General features: G+C 45.6%; 2 protein-coding genes across 5 annotated transcripts in view; one reads left to right on the top strand and one right to left on the bottom strand.

Annotated features, from left to right (window-relative positions):
• DOCK1 (dedicator of cytokinesis 1) overlaps nucleotides 1-22972 on the top strand; it is a 497269-nt gene that overhangs the window by 176671 nt on the left and 297626 nt on the right. For all 3 annotated transcript variants that reach the window (XM_045068856.1, XM_045068857.1, XM_045068858.1), the window contains exons 26-27: nucleotides 10183-10310; nucleotides 12028-12123. In XM_045068856.1, coding sequence (XP_044924791.1) covers nucleotides 10183-10310; nucleotides 12028-12123 — 224 coding nt within the window. The remainder of the gene's footprint in view (nucleotides 1-10182; nucleotides 10311-12027; nucleotides 12124-22972) is intronic.
• Nucleotides 18825-22972, bottom strand: part of INSYN2A (inhibitory synaptic factor 2A) — a 57615-nt gene continuing 53467 nt past the window's right edge. For both annotated transcript variants that reach the window (XM_004751722.3, XM_004751723.3), the window contains one exon: nucleotides 18825-21401. In XM_004751722.3, coding sequence (XP_004751779.1) covers nucleotides 21218-21401 — 184 coding nt within the window. In that variant the 3' untranslated portion in view covers nucleotides 18825-21217. The remainder of the gene's footprint in view (nucleotides 21402-22972) is intronic.

The following is a 22972-nucleotide window of genomic DNA, read 5'->3' as shown; positions in this document are numbered from 1 at the left end:
GCTTGATGTTGGGTGCAAGAAGAGCAGCCTTAGAAGAGCTTACCTCTCTCGTCCTGTATCTGTTCATGCTCACACGGGGCATCAGGACAGCAAGTCTGTGTGTCGCCCCAGTTCATGATTCCTTCTAAGCTGTATGAGACTAGCTCTGTACCTACATGATGTGTTATCTACAGTATCTTGCCTGGGACCGTTGGAGGAGCCCCAGGTCAGTCTGCTTTCTCCCAGGTTCTCCTCGAAGACCCCATTCTTTTTCTGTTGAATAAACCCTTTTCTGACTGCACAGACCATCTCTGAAGATAGAGTGGACTTGACTATAGGGTTTTGACACTGTTTTTACTGTGTACATTTCATTGTCAGGGCAAACGGGAGTTTGTAGGCTTGTTGTTTTTATTGTTGTTGTTGTTTCTGGTTTTTTGTTTTTATCTTAGCCGGTCGACTCAGTCTTGGAAGCCAGTGTAATTACAAAGAATCTATCACCTTGAGAAAACATTTATGAAAATCTTGATCAGATTCAAGAAACTCCACTTCAATTTTCAGCTCAGAAACTCCACTTAGTTGCAACAGATGTGGCGATGACGCTAAGCATCTCTAGTCTTTTCCATAGAGTGAATAAGGTAGAAGTTTGACAGAGATACTGGCCTTGAAGCAGCACTCCTCAGATTTCAGTATGGCCCTGTGCATTTTAAACAAGCAAGACTAGAATGAGCTGTAGAGTTTGTAGTAATATATTGAGTGACAGATGGCAGTTATATCAAGGGGGCTGAACAAACATGTGTAGTAACAAAACACTGTGTGTGCTGGAGTACAGTGGCCAAGACTTAGGTTCCTGTCTTCCCTCCCTTTCCTGGTTAAAAGAATGCATACCACACCTCAGCCCTGTACATTGTATCTTTATTTTCTTATCCTGCACTTGGTGAGATTCTGCCTAAGGACTGGCATACCTGTAGAATTCCTTCTGAACTTACTAAACCACCCCTTTAATGCACTTCCATCCATCTAGCGACTAGTTTCCTGGCCCGACTGGCATGTCCCACATAATTTTCCCCAGGACTTTACCTGACTGTTTCTAATTTTTTCATCTAGTCTTTTAATCTGCTTGTAAATGGGACTCTACTGATTTTTCTCCATTGGTTGTTTGTTCATTTCTTTCTTCTGAAAAATTATTTATTACTATAATACCAACGAATGTCTAATTCCTATTATTAACCGAGCAGTTAAGAAATATCTCCTTTTCCATTCTTTCTTCCAAAAAGACGACATGTATTGTGCTGGGTTCAGTGGCTTCATCCAGAAGATACCTTTGATCAGCGTTTTTTCCCATTGCTATAGTCTCTATGCTACCACATTCTCCTTCCGATTTCCAAGATTCATTTAATGTCTTGTGTTTTAAAGATTTTATTTATTTGAGTGAGAGAGACAGACAGACACAGAGAGAGTACATGAGCAGCAGAGGGAGAGGTAGAAGAGAATCTCAAGCAGACTCCATGAGCATGGAGCTGACATGGGGCTCGATCTCACGATCCTGAGATCATGATTGGAGCGGATGCCAAGAGTCGGATGCTCAGTCAACTGTGCCACCCAGGCACCCAGTGGATTCTTCTAATTTTAATGTCATCCTCTCAATTAAAATTCCATGACTTTGGGTACCTCAAAACTGACATGCAGGTTATCTTATTTCTGATAATTTCAGCACTTAGCTGAGTGGCACTGAGGAGCTTCTGACCAAACTATTTATGAAGGTGTTAACCGGATGGTAGGAGTAGAAACATGGTGAGGACAGTTGTATTTACTTCATTTCACAGACAAAGAGGAAAAATGAAAGAGGGAATCCAAAAATGAAAAATGATTTACCTAGGATTCCTCAGTTTGTATTGATTCTCTTGGTACTACCAATGATTATGACTTGTTACATTAAGAAGATCCTTGGAGAAATGTAATATGCATCTGACTTTTAAAGAAGCCAGAACCACATGTGGTTACAGGCATGTGTCATTTAATCTAAGGAGCTATGGCTTCAGAATCAGGCACCTAATTCTGGGTCAGCTGCTTAGTGGCACAATCCCTGGATATCCCTTCTCTCTGGCTCCTGGCACCCTCATCTGTCAATCTGGACATAAGTAGATGGCTCCAGTGATCGCTTCCACTGCTGACTCCATTTCCTACATTTCTGTTGTTTGAGGACTTGAGGGAGATAGTGATTAGAATAAACTGAATCGTGAGTACAGAGTTCTTAGGTAGTTGAAAAATAAGACGAGTGTCTATAACAAATGAGTAACCAGCATCCCCCATTTATATAGTTCCTACTGTTTAATTCTCATTAAAAGTGTTAATCTGGGTCTCAGTTCAATGTAACAGGCTCAAGGTTATTAAATGCACTTTATGGATCATTTGTTTAATGTGACCAAACTAAAAATTAAGCAGCGCATTACTCAGTGTTCATAAAATGAATGTTTTAAATGGACAAATTCATTCTCGTATTTGCATCTTGCTTTAATGTAGAGCCGTAATGGGGTTATAGACGGATATTCTACTTGGACATTTATAAGCTGATGATGCCTGTTGAATACCTTTTATAAAGATTAATATTTTTTACTTCGTGCCCATTACCAGAGCATTAATCATCATGGCTTCAGCCTGCACAGCTGAGGATGAACAGATGTTGAATTATTGCTGTCTGTAATCATAGCGGATCACACTGGGAGGGGGGTTCTGGAAGGGTGGCTGGGACCTCTGATCCCCACAGCCGATTTGTGTGGAGTCTGGGTCCACCGGGCTTCCTGCATTTCCCTTGTCTGGCGGGGAAATCAGGAGAACTGTGTCAGCTAGTTCTGCCTTCCCTGGGGTTTCTATCTCTACCTAACTCAGACTGTCGGGCGCTTCCAAGCCCTGTGGTCACATCCATGTGAAGAGAGATCTGATAGGAGAGATCTGCGGTGGCCTTCATTCTCCTTCCAGTAATGAACACGAGTTCATTAAAATGAGAAATCACACAGGAGGTCTTGAACATCTGCTTCCTAGCATCCTCGGAGACCAGGCTGTCCAACACAAATACAGTGTGAGCCACATATGCAATTTATGACTTTCTAGAGGCTATAGTAAAAAAAAAACCAAAAAGCAAAGCAATCGCTGAAATTAATTTTAATGATTTATCTAAAATATCATCTCAACATGACTTTGATCTAAGTATTACTAATGACCTGGTTTCCATTCATTTTTTTCCACACTGTGTCTCTGAAAGCCAGTGTGTTTTTGACACCAATTGCACGTCTCAGTGTGGATGCTTAATTTTCATCACAGATACTTAATCTGTGTTTTGAACATTTCATAGAATTTACTACTGAAAAGTAAATTCCCATCCTGAAGTTGTTCCAGTCTTCCATACTAATGTTTCCGATAAGCAATGTATCATTTTTTACATTTATGTTTTAATTACTTAAAAATTAACTAAATTTGAATTTCATTCCTTCTTGGCACCAGCTGTATTTCAAGTGTGCACTGTTAGGCACTCTGTTAGGTAGTGTATCTCTGAGGCATTCGCCTTTATGTACTTTTTGTTGAAAGGCTGACTTTACGCCATGATACTGTTTTGTTCCTGTTATTGGCAGCTCTCATTTATCGAACACCCCTATTTGCCAGATGCACACAATATACCATCTGATTGTCACAGTGAACCTCAGAGATATGTACGCAGCCCCATTTTGCAGATTAAAAAATTAAGGCTTTGAGAGTAGAGGAAACTTGCCCAAGATCCAAAGCAAAGAGTAAGCAGGGTGCGTTTTATCTTTTCCTAATGTGTGTGAGTAAACTGAATGTTAATGAGAGTAAAGCCTTTCCCAAAATTGAAGAGTGACCCAGGTTCCTAGGCTTCCAGTCAAATATTTAGTGTAGCTATTTTCCAATGGTTATGTGTGGGCAGTTGATTAAAATGTGTTCTCTGTTAAAATTCAAAGGTTTGTTTGTTTGCTTTTGAGGGGGATTGTCAGTTTCCCAGGCCATCTGTCTTGAACCTAATTGGGCTGTTGGCATCAGTCATGGTAGAGAAATGTCACTGTGTTCATGGGGAAGGGTATTTAGGACACCGAGTTGGGATGTTCAGAATATGACAGGAGATTCTTCTTTCTTGGCTGTGAGAGACTGCATCTGAGGCTTTAAGATTTTTCATTGCATGCATGAACATGTGTTTGCTGTGTGTGCATGTAGTGTGTGAGTATGCGTGGTGTGTGTGTAGTGAGTGGTGTGAATGTGTGGTGTGGTGTGAGTGAATGTGGTATATGTGTGTTGTGTAAATGTGTTATATGACTGTGGTTTATATGTGTGTTTGTGGTAGAAGGAAGTGTGTGTGGTGTGGTGTGTGGTAGGAATGTGTGGTGTTCGTGGTAGGAGTGTATGCAGTGTGTGTGGTGTGAGTGTGGTGTGCTGTGTGACAGTGTGTGTGGTAGATGTGTGGATGTGTGTTTGTGTTGAGTGTGTGTGGTGTACTTTCCTTTGTGCTCTGCATTTTTTGTCTTGACCTGATGGTACAATTTGAGACTTGTGAGTCACTTAGACCTTGCGCCCGCCACTTCTGGAAGAAGCTGGAAGTCACTGACATGTGGAGTAAGAGATGGCTTGGATAGTTGAGCTCGGGGATCCTCTGTCCCTTGGGCCCTGTTGGGGTCGGCTGAGAAGCTGGGATGGCACGGGGAGGCAGACCGGCTTTTTGCCGCACACCTCTCACTTGATCTGATGAGATCACCTGGAATGGCAGATCGCCCACATCAGCTCTCACATGTGTGTCCTCATGTGCACATGTACTTGCACACTCCCGTCCTGGCTGCCTTGGACACCATCCTGTGAAACCGGGTCACTGGCAATGGGGGATAGATCTTGTTATGGTGCCGTCTTCCCTCTGAAATCTTTCGAGGATGGGGCACTGGGCACGGTGGCTCTGACCGCAGGTCCTTCCTTCCCGCCAGTCAGGACCTGAACGCTGGTGTTTACAGACCAAGAACGAGGGACATGGGTAACAGCTGTCCTGCTAACAGGCAGCACACACAGGCACAGTCAGGTCTTAGAGTACGTGTGGCGTCCAGTTTTCTTGGGTGAGAGGAAGCCCTCTGCTCTCATTAAGACTGCATCCCAGCAAGGATGGTAGAACCGGTGGTCATTTACGGTGGTCCCCACATTGGGTGCCTGGGGCCCTTCTGCCCCAGTCTGTCCGTGGGCCATGCTGGGTCCTGCAGATCACGGGCCACCAACAAGATGTGCTGATTGGCCAGTCTCCAGCTTTGGTCCCCTTGGCTTCTCCAGGTCTCTGGGGCATTGCCTTTCTTCCTGTGGGCCTGGCACATAGTTCTGAGGTGTGCTGCTACCCTGTGACCCTCTGTCCTCAGAGACCTGCATGAGATGCCTGGTGAGTTCAGTGTGGTCTTTGAGGAAAGCCTGCACACCTTGGCTGCCCGTCTCCAGAACTCCACTCTGGAGATGGGCTGGGAGATGGTGATCCTTGACACCGGGGTGTCAGGCTGCTTTCATGAAGTCCTGCCGACACTGGCTTCTCTCATCCTTCCAGTGAAGGGTGCTGCTCCCCTTTTCCCACTTTCCCGCCACCAGCTGTGGGTGAGGAGGATGACAAAGGACAAATGAGGGGCACCTGGGTGGCTCAGTGGGTTAAGCCTCTGCCTTCCACTCGGGTCATGATCTCAGGGTCCTGGGATCGAGCCCCGCATCGGGCTCTCTGCTCAGCGGGGAGCCTGCTTCCCTCTCTCTCTCTCTGCCTGCCTGTGCCTACTTGTGATTTCTTCTGTCAAATAAATAAATAAAATATTTAAAAAAAAAAAAAAAAGACAGATGAGCTACATTCTTCCATGGTTACTGGAAGCATCCAGCTTGTGGTTGGGTCCCTTGGGATCATGGTTTTTATGTTCTCAGGGGACTAAGAGAATGAAATGTCTTTCCATGTGACAAAATGGCAGCAAAGTTTATAAAAAGTTTTGTCATTTCTCATCAAGAGAAGTGGATAACGAACAGGTGCAGCTCCCTAGCAGACCCCTGGCTCGGGGAGAAGGTGGGCGTTCCCACCGTGTAGCGGAAGAGGGCTGACAGCATCTCCTGCCGAGGATGAATGGGGCAGCCGTCACTTCTTCACCCTGGAGTAATTCTGACAAATGACACTAACACACTCAATTACCTCTGATAACGGGGACGTCAACAACTGCCGGTCCAGCATGACAGATAAATGGTTGGTAGGAGATGGATTTCGGCCAGGGCATCTCGGTCTTGGTGCCTACAGGGACATTGCTGCCATCTCGTGAGTCCAGAACTGCGCTCCTCTGGTTTTCTGATACTGCTCACGGACACCATCCTCCTTCCAACCTGGACTGGCCTTCCACCTCTGTTGGGTTCCTCCTACGCTTGTTAGACCTAGCTGACAGTCATTCATTCTCCTTTATCATGTTGTGAGGATCCAGGGCTTTGTGGCTCCAACTTCTCCCTCTGAGATGTCTTGGAAATCTGACTTGCCTTCAAGATGGGGGCAGTGGTAGGGATGAACCAGCGGACAGGGGCGACCAAGGAGCTTGGCCCCCTGGTGGAGGTGGTAAAGCTAGGTGATGTGTTTTGGCAAAAGAGAACGAAGACCATCGTCTTAGAGATGTCTTACCAAGGGCCATGAGGATGGATGCAAGCAGGGCTGGACCCAGACGGGTTTGCCAGAAAACCTTCCCAGCCTGTTGGGTTCAAGGAGGTCGGTGCGTAGTCGTTACACTGAATGCGGTCTTGTGGTTCAGGTCAGCGTGTCAAGAGCTACTGAGGGCAGATCTCGTTTATGAGTGTTGAGATTCTGTAAGAAAGACGGCGTGGGGTGCTTATGCTATTCGTGTGTTCGGTGGGTCAGCATTTGGAACCGATGCATTTTCAGGCTGGCTTCACTGCCATCGGTCATTTTCTTGCGGCATTTCCCTTGGACTGGCTTAGTCTCCGGCCGCTCTCTGACACCTGCTCCTGCACTGACTGTAGGCCTTGGCTCTTTGGAGCACTTCCCCTCATGAGTTTACAGGGCTGTGGTATTTGGGGAGATGCTCTCTCTGGGAGTCTGACTTCCCCGTTGGCATCACAGGGAGGGTTGGCTGAGAACGTAAGGGAATCTTGTGAGGGCCCCCTGACGTTGGTGAACACAGAGGATAGCGTCTCTCCACGTGCTCCGTGTCCCACTCCCTGGCCTCCGGTGTTTCCTGACATTACAGCCAGCAGGGTGAACTGGGCCTCTGTCCAGAAGATGAAGAGCACGTCAGTCCCTTGTGCATGAAGTATTGACTACTCTAATTGTCAACAAGTGAAATCATATAATCATTGGACGAAACTCTCTGGAAAAATGTAGCTGCTATTCGTCCTTTTCAGGGGACTTAGTATGGGATTTGGAAAAACCTTAGCCTGAGCTTCCCACATGCGGTTCCCTGAAGTCGGTGGAACAGAAGGGTGTGTGCTCTGTCTTCCTTCTCATGGCTCGCACCTGCACCCTTGGGCCTACATTACCGTGTAGTGCTTGTGGAAGTCTCGCTAAGTGGGTCTCACGTACTTGCAAGAAACATTTCAGCATTGCAGGCTTTGTTTTTTCTTACTAAAAAACCTCAGGAAACAATAGTGCAAAACGTGTTTTTATGTGTCATTAACGTAAGCCCTAAAATGTAAAATCCTAAAAACAAGCTAAGTATATCTAATGTTTCAGAGTTCTGCCATCTTCTGTCTCGTGCTCTGCATTTTAAAGGGAACAGCGGTGGCTGGGCTGGTTTCACCAGCAGAGCTTGCGTGGCGAGAAGATACTTGCTCATGGTGGGGGGAGGATGATACTGGATTTAAATGGGATTTCCCAACTGGAAGAGACAATTAGTAATTACATTTTGTCTTTAATCTCCTTGTGTTTGTTTCCTTATTTTTCTTTCATTTTCTGAACATTTTTTGCTCTGCTTCTCTCTAAAAAACAAATGAGAACCTGGATGTTCCTTGGTCCTTACATCCCAGTGTCCCTTCATCACACAGCTGTTCTCCTGGGAGCTGTGTCTTTATCTCTTATTGTCATTTTTTTAAAATAAAAATTTTATTTATTTGACAGAGAGAGACACAGCGAGAGAGGGAACACAGCAGGGGGGAGAGGGAGAGGGACAAACAGGCTCCCCGCTGAGGAGGGAGACCGATGCGGTGCTCAATCCCAGGACCCTGAGATCATGACCGAAGCTGAAGGCAGATGCTTAACGACTGAGCCCCCAGGTGCCCCCCCTTATTCCCATTTTTCATCCCCGCTCAGCCACTGCTGGAAGCTGCCTCAGGGGGCCCATGGGCCTCGAACCGCCTCATCCTATTCTGGAACATGCGCCTGTTCTTGCTGCTGTATTTGGCCACGTTGACCACTCTCCTTCTTTGGGGATGTCACTTGTCTCTGGCTCCTCCGCATCCCTGCCCTTTCCTCCTTCGTGTCCTGCGCCTCCTTCTAGTACTTCCTTCCTGAGGCTGGTCCGGGTTTCCTGCTCATTCTTCATTTTCCCTTTGATAGTCTTCTAGGATTTCATTACTGCCTAAAAGCTGATGATTCTTCATTTCTAAGCCAGAGATAACATCTAGAACCCTGTCTCCATTTGCCTTGTAGAGGCAACCAGGGTGTCCATCAGGCAACTCAAACTCAACTTGTACAAACTGAACCCTTCTCTTTTTAAAATAGATTTGTTTTCCCACTTTCCTCTCCTTGGGTGGCATCACATGGCTTCTTGGATGACACGTGTATGACCAGGGTGCTGGGCACTGGGTTGGACACTCTTTTATCTGCCACCTTCCCTCACCAAGCACTGTCTAGCCTGCCTTCAGTGGTCTTGTTCAAAGCCTCTTTCAGACTTACCCCTCCACAGGAGGTCAGGGCTCTGCTTTTTCTTGCCTGGATGATCCTAGGAGCTACCAGGTTTCTCTGCCTCCTCTGTCCCCACTGTCCTTCTCATGCTCTGTCCCAAAGTGTCTCTAGCCCTTAAATCTGCTCATATCTCTTCCCCGCCAGCATGTTCCACTTCTCAGCTTCCCTTCACTTATGCTTTCATTTTCATGCTGGTTTCCAACTGCCTGTCGGGCCTTTTATCCTGTCCCTCTTCTCCCTTCCTCTAGAATGTGTTCTGTGCACCTGCCACCCTGACTTTGTGTACAGTTTTCCCATTCTTCGGTTGCCTGCCCCATGTGAGAAGTTATTATTCCTCTTGCCAGCAGGTGAGGGTATTGCCCCTCTGAAGGAGGCCTCCCGGACCCTCATCTGCACACTCAGTGCTTGCCCCCTAGAGCTCCTTTCAGGAGCCCGCACGTTAGCACAGGAGTCTGGAAGCCAGAGAGAGCCTATGGCTCCTCATCTGTATCTCTCATGTCCTAAGAGCCAGTCCCTTGTCCTAAGCAACTAACTAGGCCCGGTCCTTCGCACTTAATCTTGTAGGAGTACATTGTATTCCAAGCCTGTGACTAGCTCGTGCCGTGTGTCCATGTCAGACTCAGCTAGCGTGAGCTGCTCAAGATGTCTTTGTTCAGAAGGGAGAACTTTAACCACCAGCCTCTTCAGAATCTGAGTCCTTTGCCCTCTGCAAACTGTCTGTAGGTGGGAGCCTAGCAGAAAGCTGTCCCTGAGTGAGCAAAGATCAGGCGCAGAATTTAGTTGGTTATGACCCCGCTGAGCTCAGAAACCTGCATTTATGAGGCATATGGGAGCAGAAGGAAACCATGCTTTGGTCCTCTTGGGAAAAAAAACAAGAGTAGCTGCCATTCAAATAATGTTTGTTGCAACTAGTATTTCTTTTAAAGTTGTAAATCAGTGAATTTATAGCTCAGCACAGAAAACTAGTCAGAACTCCCAACAGGTGCTTTTGTGTTTATCTCTCTGAACTCTAGGGGATGCATGTGTCAATGTGTTTATATATGTCTGTGGATTATTCTTGTGTAATTACAAGGTCCCACACATAGATGTGTGCACACGGACTTGTGTGTAAAGTATTTACAGAGCAAGATAAGTGATTTCCTCCCATCCAGCCATCTGACCCCCTCCAGATGTCAGTTTCACATTTGGAAGAAAGTAAATGTAACATGCTTGGAAATAATGTAACATGCTAGAAAAACAAGCTTCTAGCAAATAGAGTTGTGTCTTGGTGGGTCTCCTGCTGACTGGCAGCCCCGTGTCCCCTGCAGACTGCAGAGAGATCCTGCTTCCCATGATGACAGATCAGCTCAAGTACCATCTGGAGAGACAGGAAGACCTGGAGGCCTGTTGCCAGCTGCTCAGCACCATCCTGGAGGTTCTCTACAGGAAGGACGTGGTGAGTAATGGCTACGTTTGCCCAGGCTCCCTCTGGGGGCCTAGCGGGAGGGGTCCCTTAGCATCAACGTGAGCCCCCGCCTCACTGCACAAAGGTGCTTTGAATTTATTTCAGAAGGAATGACCTTACTTTTAAGGGTTAGCCTTTCTCTCCGTTGAGTGGTATCCTTTAATCGTGTGTATTTATTTATAAAGTGTGATACTAACGTGAAAATGTGTATTCTTCCAAGTTAAAAATCTTTCAAGTTTTTCCCGTGACTTCTTGGGTGAATGCCTCCCCAAGACGTGTTTTAATCTTTAAGGTCAGAAAATGGCTTTGATATTAAAAATTAGAAATAAACAAATGGAGGCTAGTTATCTATATTCTTTATGCCATTTCTTAGTTTAGAATAATGCAGGCACTGAGATTTGGGTTTCTTTTTGTTTTGTTTTACTTTTTGTTTTTGTTTTTTAAGTCATTGATGCTTCTGAGAGTTTTGAGAATGGCTCTCTGCCTCTGTTCCCACATTCCTCTCCTAACAAGTAATTTCCTCCTGTGCTTTTTTAGATAGCACTTTTTTTCTTTTTAAACGGTGTTTCCTTTTGAATTTATAAATTATATGCTTAGTTCCCTGAGCTTTTTTCTTAATCAGAAGTTGGTGCAGGTACATGTGGAAAATCGGACTCTCTGGATTCCCGTCCCCAACATACCCCCCAACCCCTCCAGCGTACACATCTGTGCACCCACGCACACACTTAGGAACTCACTGAGTCTCTGGGTGTGTCTGGAAAGGCATACAGGTCCTTGTCCATCCATCTGTGCCTCCAGCAGGAGACAGATGGGCCAGGTTTTTAAGGTCAGCAGGGCTTAATCTTTGCTCTCCCCCACATGACCTCTGTATACCTTCCTGGTCAACACACACATGTACCTGTCCTGCCCACTTCCTTCCTGCATGGGCTCATGCTCCAGAGCCTGGCTAGTGCTGTTGAAGGAAGAGGTGAGATTACATCACTTCATAGCAACGGTGGCCCCGCCAGCTCTTCCAGGGGGCTGCTTTGCAAGGTTGTAGACACCTTCGTCCAACAGCTAGCCTCTGGTGGCCCCACTCCAGGGCCTGCCCTTTTCTCAAAGGGGAGAAGGTTGGGAGTACAGGAGCTGTGTGGCCCAACCTCATCGTGGAGGTGGTACCTCTCCTGGCCTTGTGTGTGAGCACCTGGAGGACATATGTAAACAAGTTCCAAGTTCAAGAAGAATAATCAAGAATCCTGTCCCATACAAAATACAGGGCAAATTCTTACTGATGGAAAAAAGTTGGGGGCGTCTGAGTCCTAGATAGTGTGCTAGAATACAGGTGCTGTGTTCCCAGCGGTCGTTCCCCAGGTTATTCAGTCTTGCTTCCCATTTACAGATGGACAAGTATCTCTAAAAAACTAATTGGTGGGCTAATTAGGGATCATAAACATTATATTATTTACACAGATTGGTTTTATTTTTAAGGTTTGCTTAAATTAAATTACTATGATTATATAACAAATTACCACTAATGGTCTATAATTAATAAGATGCCTTGTGTTTTCTTTGTGAAGGCTTTTGCCTTTGACAAGGGCCATTCTTCATCTTGTTAAGGGTTATAATTGATTTACTTTTTCCAGGATAAATGGATTCAGTGACAATCGCCAGGGCTTGCATGCTAATGATTGTCTTGGGTGTTGGTTTTTACTGGTGTGTCTTCCTCTAGGGGCCAACTCAGAGGCATGTCCAGATAATCATGGAGAAGCTTCTCCGGACAGTGAACCGAACCGTCATTTCCATGGGGCGGGATTCCGAGCTCATCGTAAGTCTCAGTGAAGTGTGCTTGGGTGTGCAGTGGTGGCCAAGGCCGTCTTTCTCAGGCATGTCACTGTCGTCCACCTCCTCTTCCGGCTGCCTTTATTTTACTGCATTGTAGCAAGCAGCTGACGTACATTTATTTATAGTCTGATCTATAAAATAGGTTGATTTTCCATGGTTCTGGAACCAAGTGTCAGAGTTGAAGGGTCAGCAACCTAACATTTTGGAGACAGAAATTTCTGATTCTAGTTGACTCGTAATTTACTTCCAGTGAAGGATATGTATTTTCTTTAAGTCTTTATTCTTCTGGCTGTTTCTTTCTATGTATGTACATTTAAGGAGCCATTAATAAAATTTTATGAAGGACCTTAAAAAGTAATTGAGGTGCTCCAAACCAGCTATTTTATTGTCTGCTCTCAGATATTGTAGATGCTTCACTTCAACAGAAAGTTTTACCAATCATTTAGCCAGTTTTTCAAGCTTTGTATTATGGTCTCCCCCCACCCCCTGAATTTACCATTCTCCTTCCCAACCATTACTTTTAAGTTTGGTTTCTTAGGCAAAAGATGCACACGTAGGTCCTTTTATTTCCCCTCATTTCTAGTACCCGTTACCATTTCACTAAATTCGGTTGATGGCATTTCAAAAAGAAAATTTTTTTTTTTCGAATCCGGGAGCAACACATCCAGTTACAGAGTTTTCACTGGAAACCAGACCAGATACATTGGTCTTCCTTGTGTGACCATAGTTCCCTCTGCTCATCCTGGGAGGGGGTTAAGTAAGGGGACATATAGGACTGTTCAGGCAGCAAGGCAGGAACACAGGTAGCATTGGACTGTTTGGTTTCTGTGGCTGGCAGGAGTAAAGGATGTGGTTTTGGTGAAATCACAGATGGGTAGCACAGAAGTGGGACAACTGCTGCCTTAGTATGTTTCCATCCAGTGAAATAACCTACTTTATGCTTCAGAATTTCAACATGTGTTGTGTTCAGATTTTCCTTTTTAAGGTATGTCTCATTTGGGTTTGGACGATCACATTTATAAATAAGGAAATCAAATATTTCCCTGTAAGTTGGCTTTATTTGCAGTGGACTTTTCCACTATTCTGCAGTAGTAGACTTGTCTACCTTATCGTGGTTTTTTTCTGCAATTGTAACACCTTTGAATAGGTGGTTGGAGACGGAGTCCCGTGGAGTAAGATGTGAGGTCGTTGCAGGGTCACCCCCAAGGGCGGGTCCTCACGCCTTCCTGGGGTTGTGCCATGGGTGTCCTTGGAACACTCTCACGTTGTGGACCTCTGAGGGGCCCTGTGGTGGGATGGATGATGTGTGGTTTGAAGTTGAACCAAGTTCATCTGGCGGAACTGGCGGAATGGGTTGGAGTACAGAGGTGGGGGTGACATGGCACTGTGGGGGGCAGGGAGTAAGTGATGGGCAGATGGGGGTGGTGGCCAGTTTTCAGGCCAGTGAGCTGAGGAGATAGTTCCGGGGCTTGGGCGCTGACCCCGGCAGGGTGTTCACTGGGGCCATCGTCTGCTGGCAAGCAGTTAAGCTGGGATGAGGAGGAGCAGAGGAGCTCACGTTTTTCTGTGCACAAGGAGGACAAGGTTGGGCGGTGCCTAGAATATGGGTAGATTGCAAGGCGGTTTGAATCAGTGGATCTAGCAAAGGTTGAACAGAGCAGGTGGAGTGTGATGTCTTCTCTCAGACCATGTGGTCTTGGTTGCCTTGGGAAAGTTCTCATCTCGGGCATGGTGGCCCTCGCGGTGATCATAGCAGCAGCACGTTACCGACACGCAGCGTCTGTGCTGGCTGCCATGTGAGGAGTGGGAGCATTCTCATTTAACTTTCAACTTGACTGTGCTTATGGGACTGCAGAAAGTGTCCTACAGAGACATAAGAAATGGGTCTAGATGTCATAGCTGGCATGGGAATTGTGATTTGGCACTCTGGCTTGGTGCTGGCATTGGTTCTCCTAGTCTTTTCTGCAAGTTTGATACGTGGGGCACTCATCTCAGTGGCATCTGGGAGGCGTCAAGCGGGACTGTGAATCGCTCCCGGGTCTTCATCCTAGGTAAGGAGGCAGCTGTCCAGTGAAACAAGTGCACGTCTTTCCATTTAGCACCTTTAAGTCATTTCCATGGGCCAAACACTAGGACACTAGGATCTCCTGGAGGTTCAAGGGAGGGTTCGGTGCCCCTTTATCTAAGGGCTCAGAAAACCCCTCAGGAGTTCCTGACAAAGACCCATGCGTGTTTGAAGAAGGAGGGATGACAGTGAGAACCCACACTCAGTCTCACCCCAGCTGGGGACCTGTTCCTGTGGACCAGTTGGCAGGGGTTCAAGGCCCCGTCTGGGAACAGGGGTGCAGGGCCAACCACCCATGTCCGGACCCATCCGCCACCATCCTGACTTTCTCCAACAGACATTTCTAGAAGCAGGAAGGGGAAGTAGGCCCTAAGCTGACTCTTCCCAATTCCAACATCTTCAATATCTGTAAAAGGAGTCCAGAGATTCCTTTTGTAAAACGAGGACGTCATAGAAAGAATCTCAAAAGAAAAAATAAATTCTGAAAAAGCGATCATTATTCACGGAGCGACAGCGGCATCAAGATGTTTTCATGAGGGATGATTACCTTTGAAAATAAGTTCTTCAGAAGAATCTTCAAGTCCTCAACGAACCATGAGCCCTTGTGATGTCCACAGAGTGGGAAGACGGAAACGCTGTCTTAACTCTGTGTGCCTGACCTTGCTTTCCTGATCTGCTCAGGTGCAGATTGATGCGTCAGTTTCTCAATGTCACTGTTGTTGTTCTATGAGTTTAGATTAGACGAAGATGTGGAGAGAGAAATATCCATGACACAATGGATCAAAAACTCAATCAATGGACCTTTTAGAGTAGAAAAGAGCAGAGAGTGGTTTTCAGACCTGTTGTGGGTATGCTGTAATACTCCAGTTTAACATGGGGATTTCTGTCCCTATGTGTTCGCTACTCATTGTTGCATAAATGGAATGGAAATGCTGTAACGATGAGTCAGCTTGAGGATTCCAAGTCATCACTGCACGTGGATTTAAAAATTAAAGTGATTAAAAAAGTGTTGAATAGTTTTACTTCATGTAATGATTTATTCCACGATGCTGTCAACAATGATACCCGGAATGTGGCCTCTGTTTCCATCAGAATGTTGTCAGTTGGGAGTGCTGTTGTGGGCTGTCGGTTTTCCCACCTATTTATGTATGGAATTGAGAAATGAGGGACTTGTCCATCACGGGAGAATCTGTGATATATAGTGTGAGTCTTTTTAAATTTTTTTAAAATTACTTATTTGAGAGAGAGAGAGCAGGGGCAGGGGAGGGGCAGAGGGACACTCAGACTCTCCACTGAGCAGGCAGGGGTCCAATGGGGACTCAATCCCAGGACCCTGAGACCATGACCTGAGCCAAAGGCAGACGCTTAACCGACTGAGCTCCTCAGGTGCCCCGAGCCTTTTCTTTCATCTGTGTCTGTGCTGTGGTGTTTCCTAAACACTGTACAGTTGATTGTGTATTGTTTGTTTTAGTTCATTTTATACCTTTCAGCATTCTGTGTGAGAGTGAGCTATTAGAATGCATCTCATGCATAGGATAAAAATGTGCCATACTCCTAAGTATCATACTTTTTTAACAAAATTGCATCTGGCAAAGTACAGAAGTGTAGATCTTATAGATCCCTGAAACAGGCCCTGACCTGGTAACCTTGTAATGACCTTGCCACAGAATCAAGATGCCATTTTTATCTTTATTCCACTGGGGTCTCAAACTGTGGAATCATTGAATAACATGCTTAGTTTTGTATCGTCCAATTTCAGATTTTATTTTTTTATTCCCTTTTTGAAGTTTCTGAGGCCCTCAGGGTCTGGAGGCGTTCCTCATTGTGGTCTATGGTTCTGAGCTGGGCCGGATTAGGCGTTCTTGTTTGTGGACAGGCGGCCTGACCTGTCTTCTGCGGGGTGAGCTGTAGCCCTCCTGCCCCTCCCCCGCTCGCGTCTGTCTTTGCCGGGATGCAGCACTTGTACACAGCTGGGCTGAGGGAAGACCAACAGAGCCATCCGCGGGCTGTGCCTCCTCCTGTGGTATTAGGGTGCTGCTGCTGCTTCCCAGCGATCCGATTTACATGCTGCTAATGGTCCTTTAAAAGTGTAATCGAGTGAGAAAGACTTTTAAAGATTTTTCTATGGCCTGGATACCCACCAGAAGACTGGCAATTGCTAATTCACTAAAATGAAACTGTGGGCCTTTTCTAAGGACTGATTTCCTTACAAGATGCACCAGGAGGCCTTAGGAAAGGGGGAAATGGTGCCTGCGTTGTCTCCTTGCTCTTGTGACTGGCACACCTGTTCACTACACTCCTGTGATGGAATTCGTTCTGTCTCCGCCTCGAGCGCCAACTGAGGGCGACACAGATGGGCCGGGGTGCGGTTTATTGTGAGGTCTGCATCGCTGGTGGGGGAGACGCTGTTGGTGATGCTTTCTTTGGGCCTCGGTAACTTTTAAGGAGCTGACATGATTCTTCACTTGGAAAAGAGTGTTCTAGAACTGGCCTCCCAGTGAAGAGAGCCATTTTACCAAGACTCCTGACTGTATTTTCACCAAGATGTATTTTGTCCCCATGCACGAACGTTCATTTTTGTGATGTTTGCTCTAAAGGAGTTGAGATACGACTGTGCTTTTTAAAAAATTCTGTTCTTAATTTTTATTTGCAAAAGAAAGTAATATGTTATAAAAGTTCGAAATGTCTCCCTCTTCTATATGAGCGTCATAAGATGTGTCTTTAAACGGTATGTTTGCCAATAAATCTACCTTGAAGACTCGTGGCTTTTAGAAAAGCATAGCCTGACATGCGCGTGCATGCGAGCTCCTGTGGCTCTGTATATATTCATTTTACTTGGTATCAGTACCGCAATTCTTTCTGCTTTTTTCACATTTCTGGTGTTTTCTCAAGGTTGGTCCCTGACTGTGGATTCACCGCAGAGGGAGAAAACTCATGTCACTGCCTGAGGAAAATAGTCTGGGTAGTTCTTGCATATTCATAGTAAACCCCAAAGGTTTCTTCAGTGAATTATCGAGCTACTTAGAAGGCGATATGCTGCCCTCACATGCCCTTCTCAATAGGCCAAAACATATGCTGCATGCGACAGCACGACTCGTTGACGCCGATTCACAACATGGAACGCGCTCTCGGAGTCCTGTAGCTCCTGCAGTGAATAAATTGGTCGCACATGTATCTCATGCCAGATGTGTCAGGGAGAGAGTTTTTCTAGATAAAAGGACGTATTTCAGTAGGGAAAGCAGATGCTGTGATCTTTGGGTGACACTGCGCTGACAGAATGGCCTTACTTAGTAATTAAGTCAAATTTTACTTGCTGATAAAAATGCTCTGGAAGGGTCAGTCGGGTGGTGGTGGGCTTTGTAAAAGGCGGCACGGATGGATACGCTTCTGACCTGGTGCTCTCTTCTCCAGAGGCACAAAGCCGGCACTCTGATTTCTTTTCTGAGTTGTAACCCAGGATTGCGTACCTCAGTTCTGCCGGGCGACCATAGTCCCTGCGTCATCGGCCAGGCTCGTGGGTACTGTCTGAGGCAGCTAGTGCTGGCGGATAGACTGTGACTGCCGTCTCCCCAGCAACGGACACCTCGGCAGCCCTGCCCACTTCCTGTACCCTTTGCAAATTAGAAAGGTTTGCCCACACCTTGATTTCCTCCCTATATACACTCCGCTGTGATTGGGGGCGGGCCTGAGATCCAAGGAGCAGATGCAGAGACCCTGGGACCCCTCCTTGGAGGCGGTCACAAACCAGTCACTCGGAAAGTACCCACGAGGCAGAAAGCCCTTTGCCTATCTAGTTTGTAGAGCCAACACCTGTAGGTGGCTCAGAGGAGGGAATGGGACCTGGAGTCTTTTTTCCCCAGATGCCCCAGGCTGGCAGCCTGGGTCTTCCTCTCTACCCTGCACACGGGTTACGCCCATCTCTTCTTTTCCCTGGTGAGCGTGTGAGGCCGCAGAGCCTCTGTCTCAGCCTCAGTGGTCCCAGCATCCTGGCAGGCAGACTCTGTTAGTGCAGACAGCCAGAAAGGGTGTGAGACCTCTCGGCTCCCAGGCTTCCAGGTGGATCTCTCCCTTGGGATAGGGCATGAGTATTGGGTTGATCTCTGCTGGAGGGATGGGGTACTCAGCCCAGCTGGGGTGTGGATCTTTCACTCCCCCTCCCTTCTCCCCCAGACAAAAATGAGGAGACCAATCCCCTGGGGCTGGGGACCTGTCTGGTGGCTGATTTAGAGAGACACCGTCTCCATGGAGCCGTTAGAGGATTTGGCTTGGAAATACTGATGTGTTCACTTGTCTCTCTGAGGTTCTTTATAAATGACACAAGTTAGCCATATCCTGCTGTGAGCCGGTGTGGGGCTCTGTGCCCAGTCCTCCTGGTGGCTGATGCTCCTGCCGGGGCCCCGGGGTCTGGCAAGCACAGTCTGAGCTGCATTTCAGCCCTGTCCTCTCCAGCCGGGCCAGGTGAGCCGGCAGCTGCCTGACCATCATCTATCTGCTCTCCTGAACACTGCATGGAGTTCTTTTTACCCCCAGTATCCTTTCTTTATTATTACTTTCTTAGATTACTCCTATTTTCCCAAATTATCAAGACAATGAAATAAGTCTAAGAGCCACACAAAACATGACCTTTGATTTTTTATTTAAAAATTAATAAAGAACTTAGTGACAAGTATAATAATTTAACTTCTATACGTAATGCCATGTATACATGTACATATGAGGGAACACTGTACTTTTTACCTTGGTTTTGTATCAAAGTTTTTACTTAAATCTTTCTAAGAGAAGAATAGGCGTCTGTTCATGACACATTGCAATTAAACTATGAAATGATTTTGAAAAATTTTTTTTCTATTCTGAAGATAGTTTTAAATAGGAATTAGTTTATCTTCAGTTTCCTTTTTGACTTTGAATTTTTTTTCTTTGATCTAGACTGCTTTTAAACGGTGATGTCATTCTGTTTACTAGGATGCCCTCTTGTTGAGACAGATTTATAGCACTAATTAGAAAGCTGCTAACACCCTTATTTCAATTCACCAAGATCGTCGGGATTCTTAAAACACAAGGGGATATAACTTGCAAACATTTTTATAACTTTTAGTTAAAAACAGTATAAAATACATGAAACACTTTTTTTTTTTTTAATTATTGTCTACATGAAACAATTGCACTTCCTTCATGGTACGGGATCAATGTGTCCCTTTCCTTGCACAAAAACATTTCTCAATTCTGTTTACTGATAATTCAAGGATTTCTATGCTCACATAGTGTTTCCACAAAAGATGCGTGTTTTTCTTTTTAATTAAAGGATACATCTGCAGGATAGTGTGAGTAACCCCCAAAGAATGCTTACAGAATTTACTCTTCATTTGATCAATTCTGGGTCTGATGGCTGATCACTAGGTCCTTGTAGAATTGAAACACTTAGAACTAAAATAGATTTGATATTGAGCGAGGAGGAAGACGCATGGCAAGAAATAGCTCCAATGGGAAAAATGCAAGTAGACATCCTTTTGGCATCTAATCAATGACGTGTCCATGTCAGCATGAGGTTAGATGTGAAACTTTTGGACAGAAACTTGAAGACTAGGTTTTCTGGTATGTTCACAAACTATTCAAAGTTTTACTTGTACAAAAAAAAGGCAAAATAAGATTCCCTACTTCCTATCATGAAAAGCAAAAAATGGACAGACCAAGTCATTCGTAGACAAGGGGCTTTTGATTTCTATAAAAAGATAATTGCAAAGGTGCAAAAGAATGAGTGGAAAAATAAAGGAACTAAGATTTATATTGCAATGTGTAATCAAAAGAGAACTCTAAGTGTCACTGTTTATTTAAAAAATACCTAAAAACATTTGATTCACAGCTTTCCCCTAGGTATGTCATTGAGTACAACTGACTAATAGGTTGGATGTAGGTGACATTAAGTTTGCTGGCGGCAGCTAAACTAAACACGCGGCTTCTCTTTGAGATGGTCCGGTCTTCCACGGTGGTGACAGAGCAGAATGGATTGTATAAAAACAGTCTGGCTGCGTTTTTGGTGATGAACAAGGTCTCAAAGACTTATCCACAGAAACACTTTCCGGCGGCAGAGAACACCTATGATTTATTGGTGACGGCGTTATCTATTGTGTATCTCTATGTGTATTTTCAAATTCTTGCCAGAATTTATCATTTGGCCTTTGGGTACCAAAAGATTAAAAATGAGATCTAAGAAAGCTTAGTGTCCAATAGCTCTGACCCTGTCAACTTCAGTGAGTAAAGGCATGTCCTAGACTTTGGGGGACTCCTGGCTGCTGGCCATTTGGAAAATGAGCAGTAAACATGTCGCAGGTCTGGAGATGAAGAGAATGCTAAGTCTGAGGTGACAGTGTGGCACTGAGATGGGGTCACTTGGCTTAGCGCTACAGCACGTGAAGGCAAATATACATATAGTCACATTTTAGAGATTATTTACTGGTCTCCGACCACTTAAAAAAATTGTGCTTTCTCCAGAATTTGATGTGCTGAAAATGGCACTTGCCCCCTGCTTATTTGCAAAACTAAACATAAAAATGAAGTCTTTTGCAAACATAAGGCTTGCTTTGTCTTCTCATTAAAAAAAAAAGAAAAGAAAAGAAAAAAGAAAAAGAATAAGGAAAGGCTAGAAAATAATGATGAGTTTTAGCTGTGTACAGAGTGACAGCCCACCGTCTCGCAGGCTGATAATGTAACACTTGCCGATCTGGGGGTGGGGTGGGGGCATAGCGTTTTTCTTACCCTCTGACTACATAAGCTTCATTTCAGAGTTTACATCCCACATCCGTGAACGGCAGAGAACAGCCCGCAAGGTGTGACGTCTACTACCTTGCTCTGGTCACTACCTGTCGGGACAAAGGCCTTTTCGGTAAGCGGGGTGGGAAGTGGGAGGCGCCCGAGAGGCCGCCGCAGCTCACTCGATCCTGTTTGTTTTGGAAAAGGATTTACCATACTCCATTGGGTTTTAAAGACGGCCTTTAGACTCCACACGCCATGAGTTTTAAAGAAACCAGAGTTTCCATCTTCCGTGCTTTTTAGATTCGGGTTTGGATTTTTGCTTGGGAGTCGCGGAGTAGGGCTCCTGAGAGTAAGGCGAAGGTGCGACCTGAGTCTCCTCAAAAGGATGGAGTTTCTTCAGAACCGGCTGGAGCTTGTCTTCTTGCTGCTTAAAGTCCAGCTCCACACTGGGAAGAGGAGAGAGGGGAGAACTTAGTGCTTGAGCTTTCATATGTAAAGATCCCCCTTAGTGACAACAAAATGTGAGGACATCATAACCAGGGTGATGACAGTTTGCATTATGTTAATGTTTATTATGTAATTTCATGGCTCTGTAGTGAGCAGTCAGTTCTGATCTATTTTAGCTCTGTGTCACTGGGAGCTGTCTCAAGTAGGTTCATTTTCTTCAAAAATCACTTCCTTGCTTTTGTGATGAGCCTTTGAAGTTTCATGAATGCACTCAGTTTTATGAATGGTGTCAGAGTATGGCCTGTGTGTGTTGTAATGAGAAAGGTGTCATCCAAATAACCTTTTCTGGCTTGTCCGTAGACCACACACGTGCTTCATGGAATGAACGGGGAATCAGAAGTGTGAGTGTTGGGGGGCCTTCCCCGCTCACACAGAGCAGCGGTGTGAGAGCCCTGGGCTCGTGCACCTGTTCACAAGATCAGAGAAATCCGTGGATCTTGCCTCAGTTGGTGGCATGACATGACCTTGGCTTCCATTCTCCTTACGAAATCTCATTGCCTGCCAACACAATAGGCACCACGCTATCCATCCTCGGGGGAAATGGAGTGTTTATGGGGTCAGCGCCATTGAGTGTCACTGAGTGGTGATCAAGGGAAGTTTTCCTGGCAGTGAAAATAACCTAAAATTGCGATTACATTGCTTAAGCCGAAGTGTGCGGACGTGTAGCCATGAGGTACCTTTGGCAGTAGTGACGATGTTTCTGTTACAATGGCAGGATTCAAGAAATTATTTTCTTAGGAAATTTCTCCACAGAATACTGTGGCCTGCCTGGGGCCCTTCCTTCCCCTCATGGCTTTGGGAAGCCCATTGTTGATCCTCTAAGGGACTAACTTCTAGGGTTCCCCTGGGGCTTGGGGATCGGACGCCCTGGTCCAGTGACACTCTTCTGTGATGGCCCCAGTGGTGATGAGCCTTGCCTCCCTTCTCACTGCCCATGTACCCCAACTCTTTGAACGTGGGCATCGCATCGCTCCAGGCCTCTGGAGAATTCCACCCTGGGCTCCTTCCACATCTGGTCTGGAGGCCGACTAAATGTCAGTAGATTTCAGTAAAGGCTCAGCAATGATGATAAGACATGAGCTCATAACATTTTATATCCAGTAGAGCCATAAACCATTTATAAACATGAAATCCTATTGATTTAGAGAACCATTAATCCTAGCCAAATTTTGACATTTTGGAAAGACAAAACAGCAAAGCTGTATTATCCAGACTTTTAAAAACAAGTTCAAGACCCATCTAATGGACCATTTTATGTTTTAAATCCACTGTTCCATTTTTCTTACCGTCGAAGACTACTATAATAGTACTGGAAAAATTAAAAATATTGTCAGAGAAGTTTATGGCTAGTTAACCCCTGCTCCCAAAACAAGAATTATTTTTTTTTCCCTTCATTTCAGATGGCCCTTTTGAGTTACGCTGCAGTTTATAGGAGGCAGAATGAAACCTCGTACGCTCGTGCCTTGCTAATCTAGAGCACGTGATGCTGGAGGCACGGTTCCCCGGCAGG

This window comes from Mustela putorius, unplaced genomic scaffold (genome assembly GCF_011764305.1).
Source record: "Mustela putorius furo isolate JIRA1106 unplaced genomic scaffold, ASM1176430v1.1 tig00003909_pilon_pilon_pilon, whole genome shotgun sequence".
NCBI lineage: Eukaryota > Metazoa > Chordata > Mammalia > Carnivora > Mustelidae > Mustela > Mustela putorius.
This window is presented reverse-complemented; position numbering and strand designations above follow the sequence as displayed.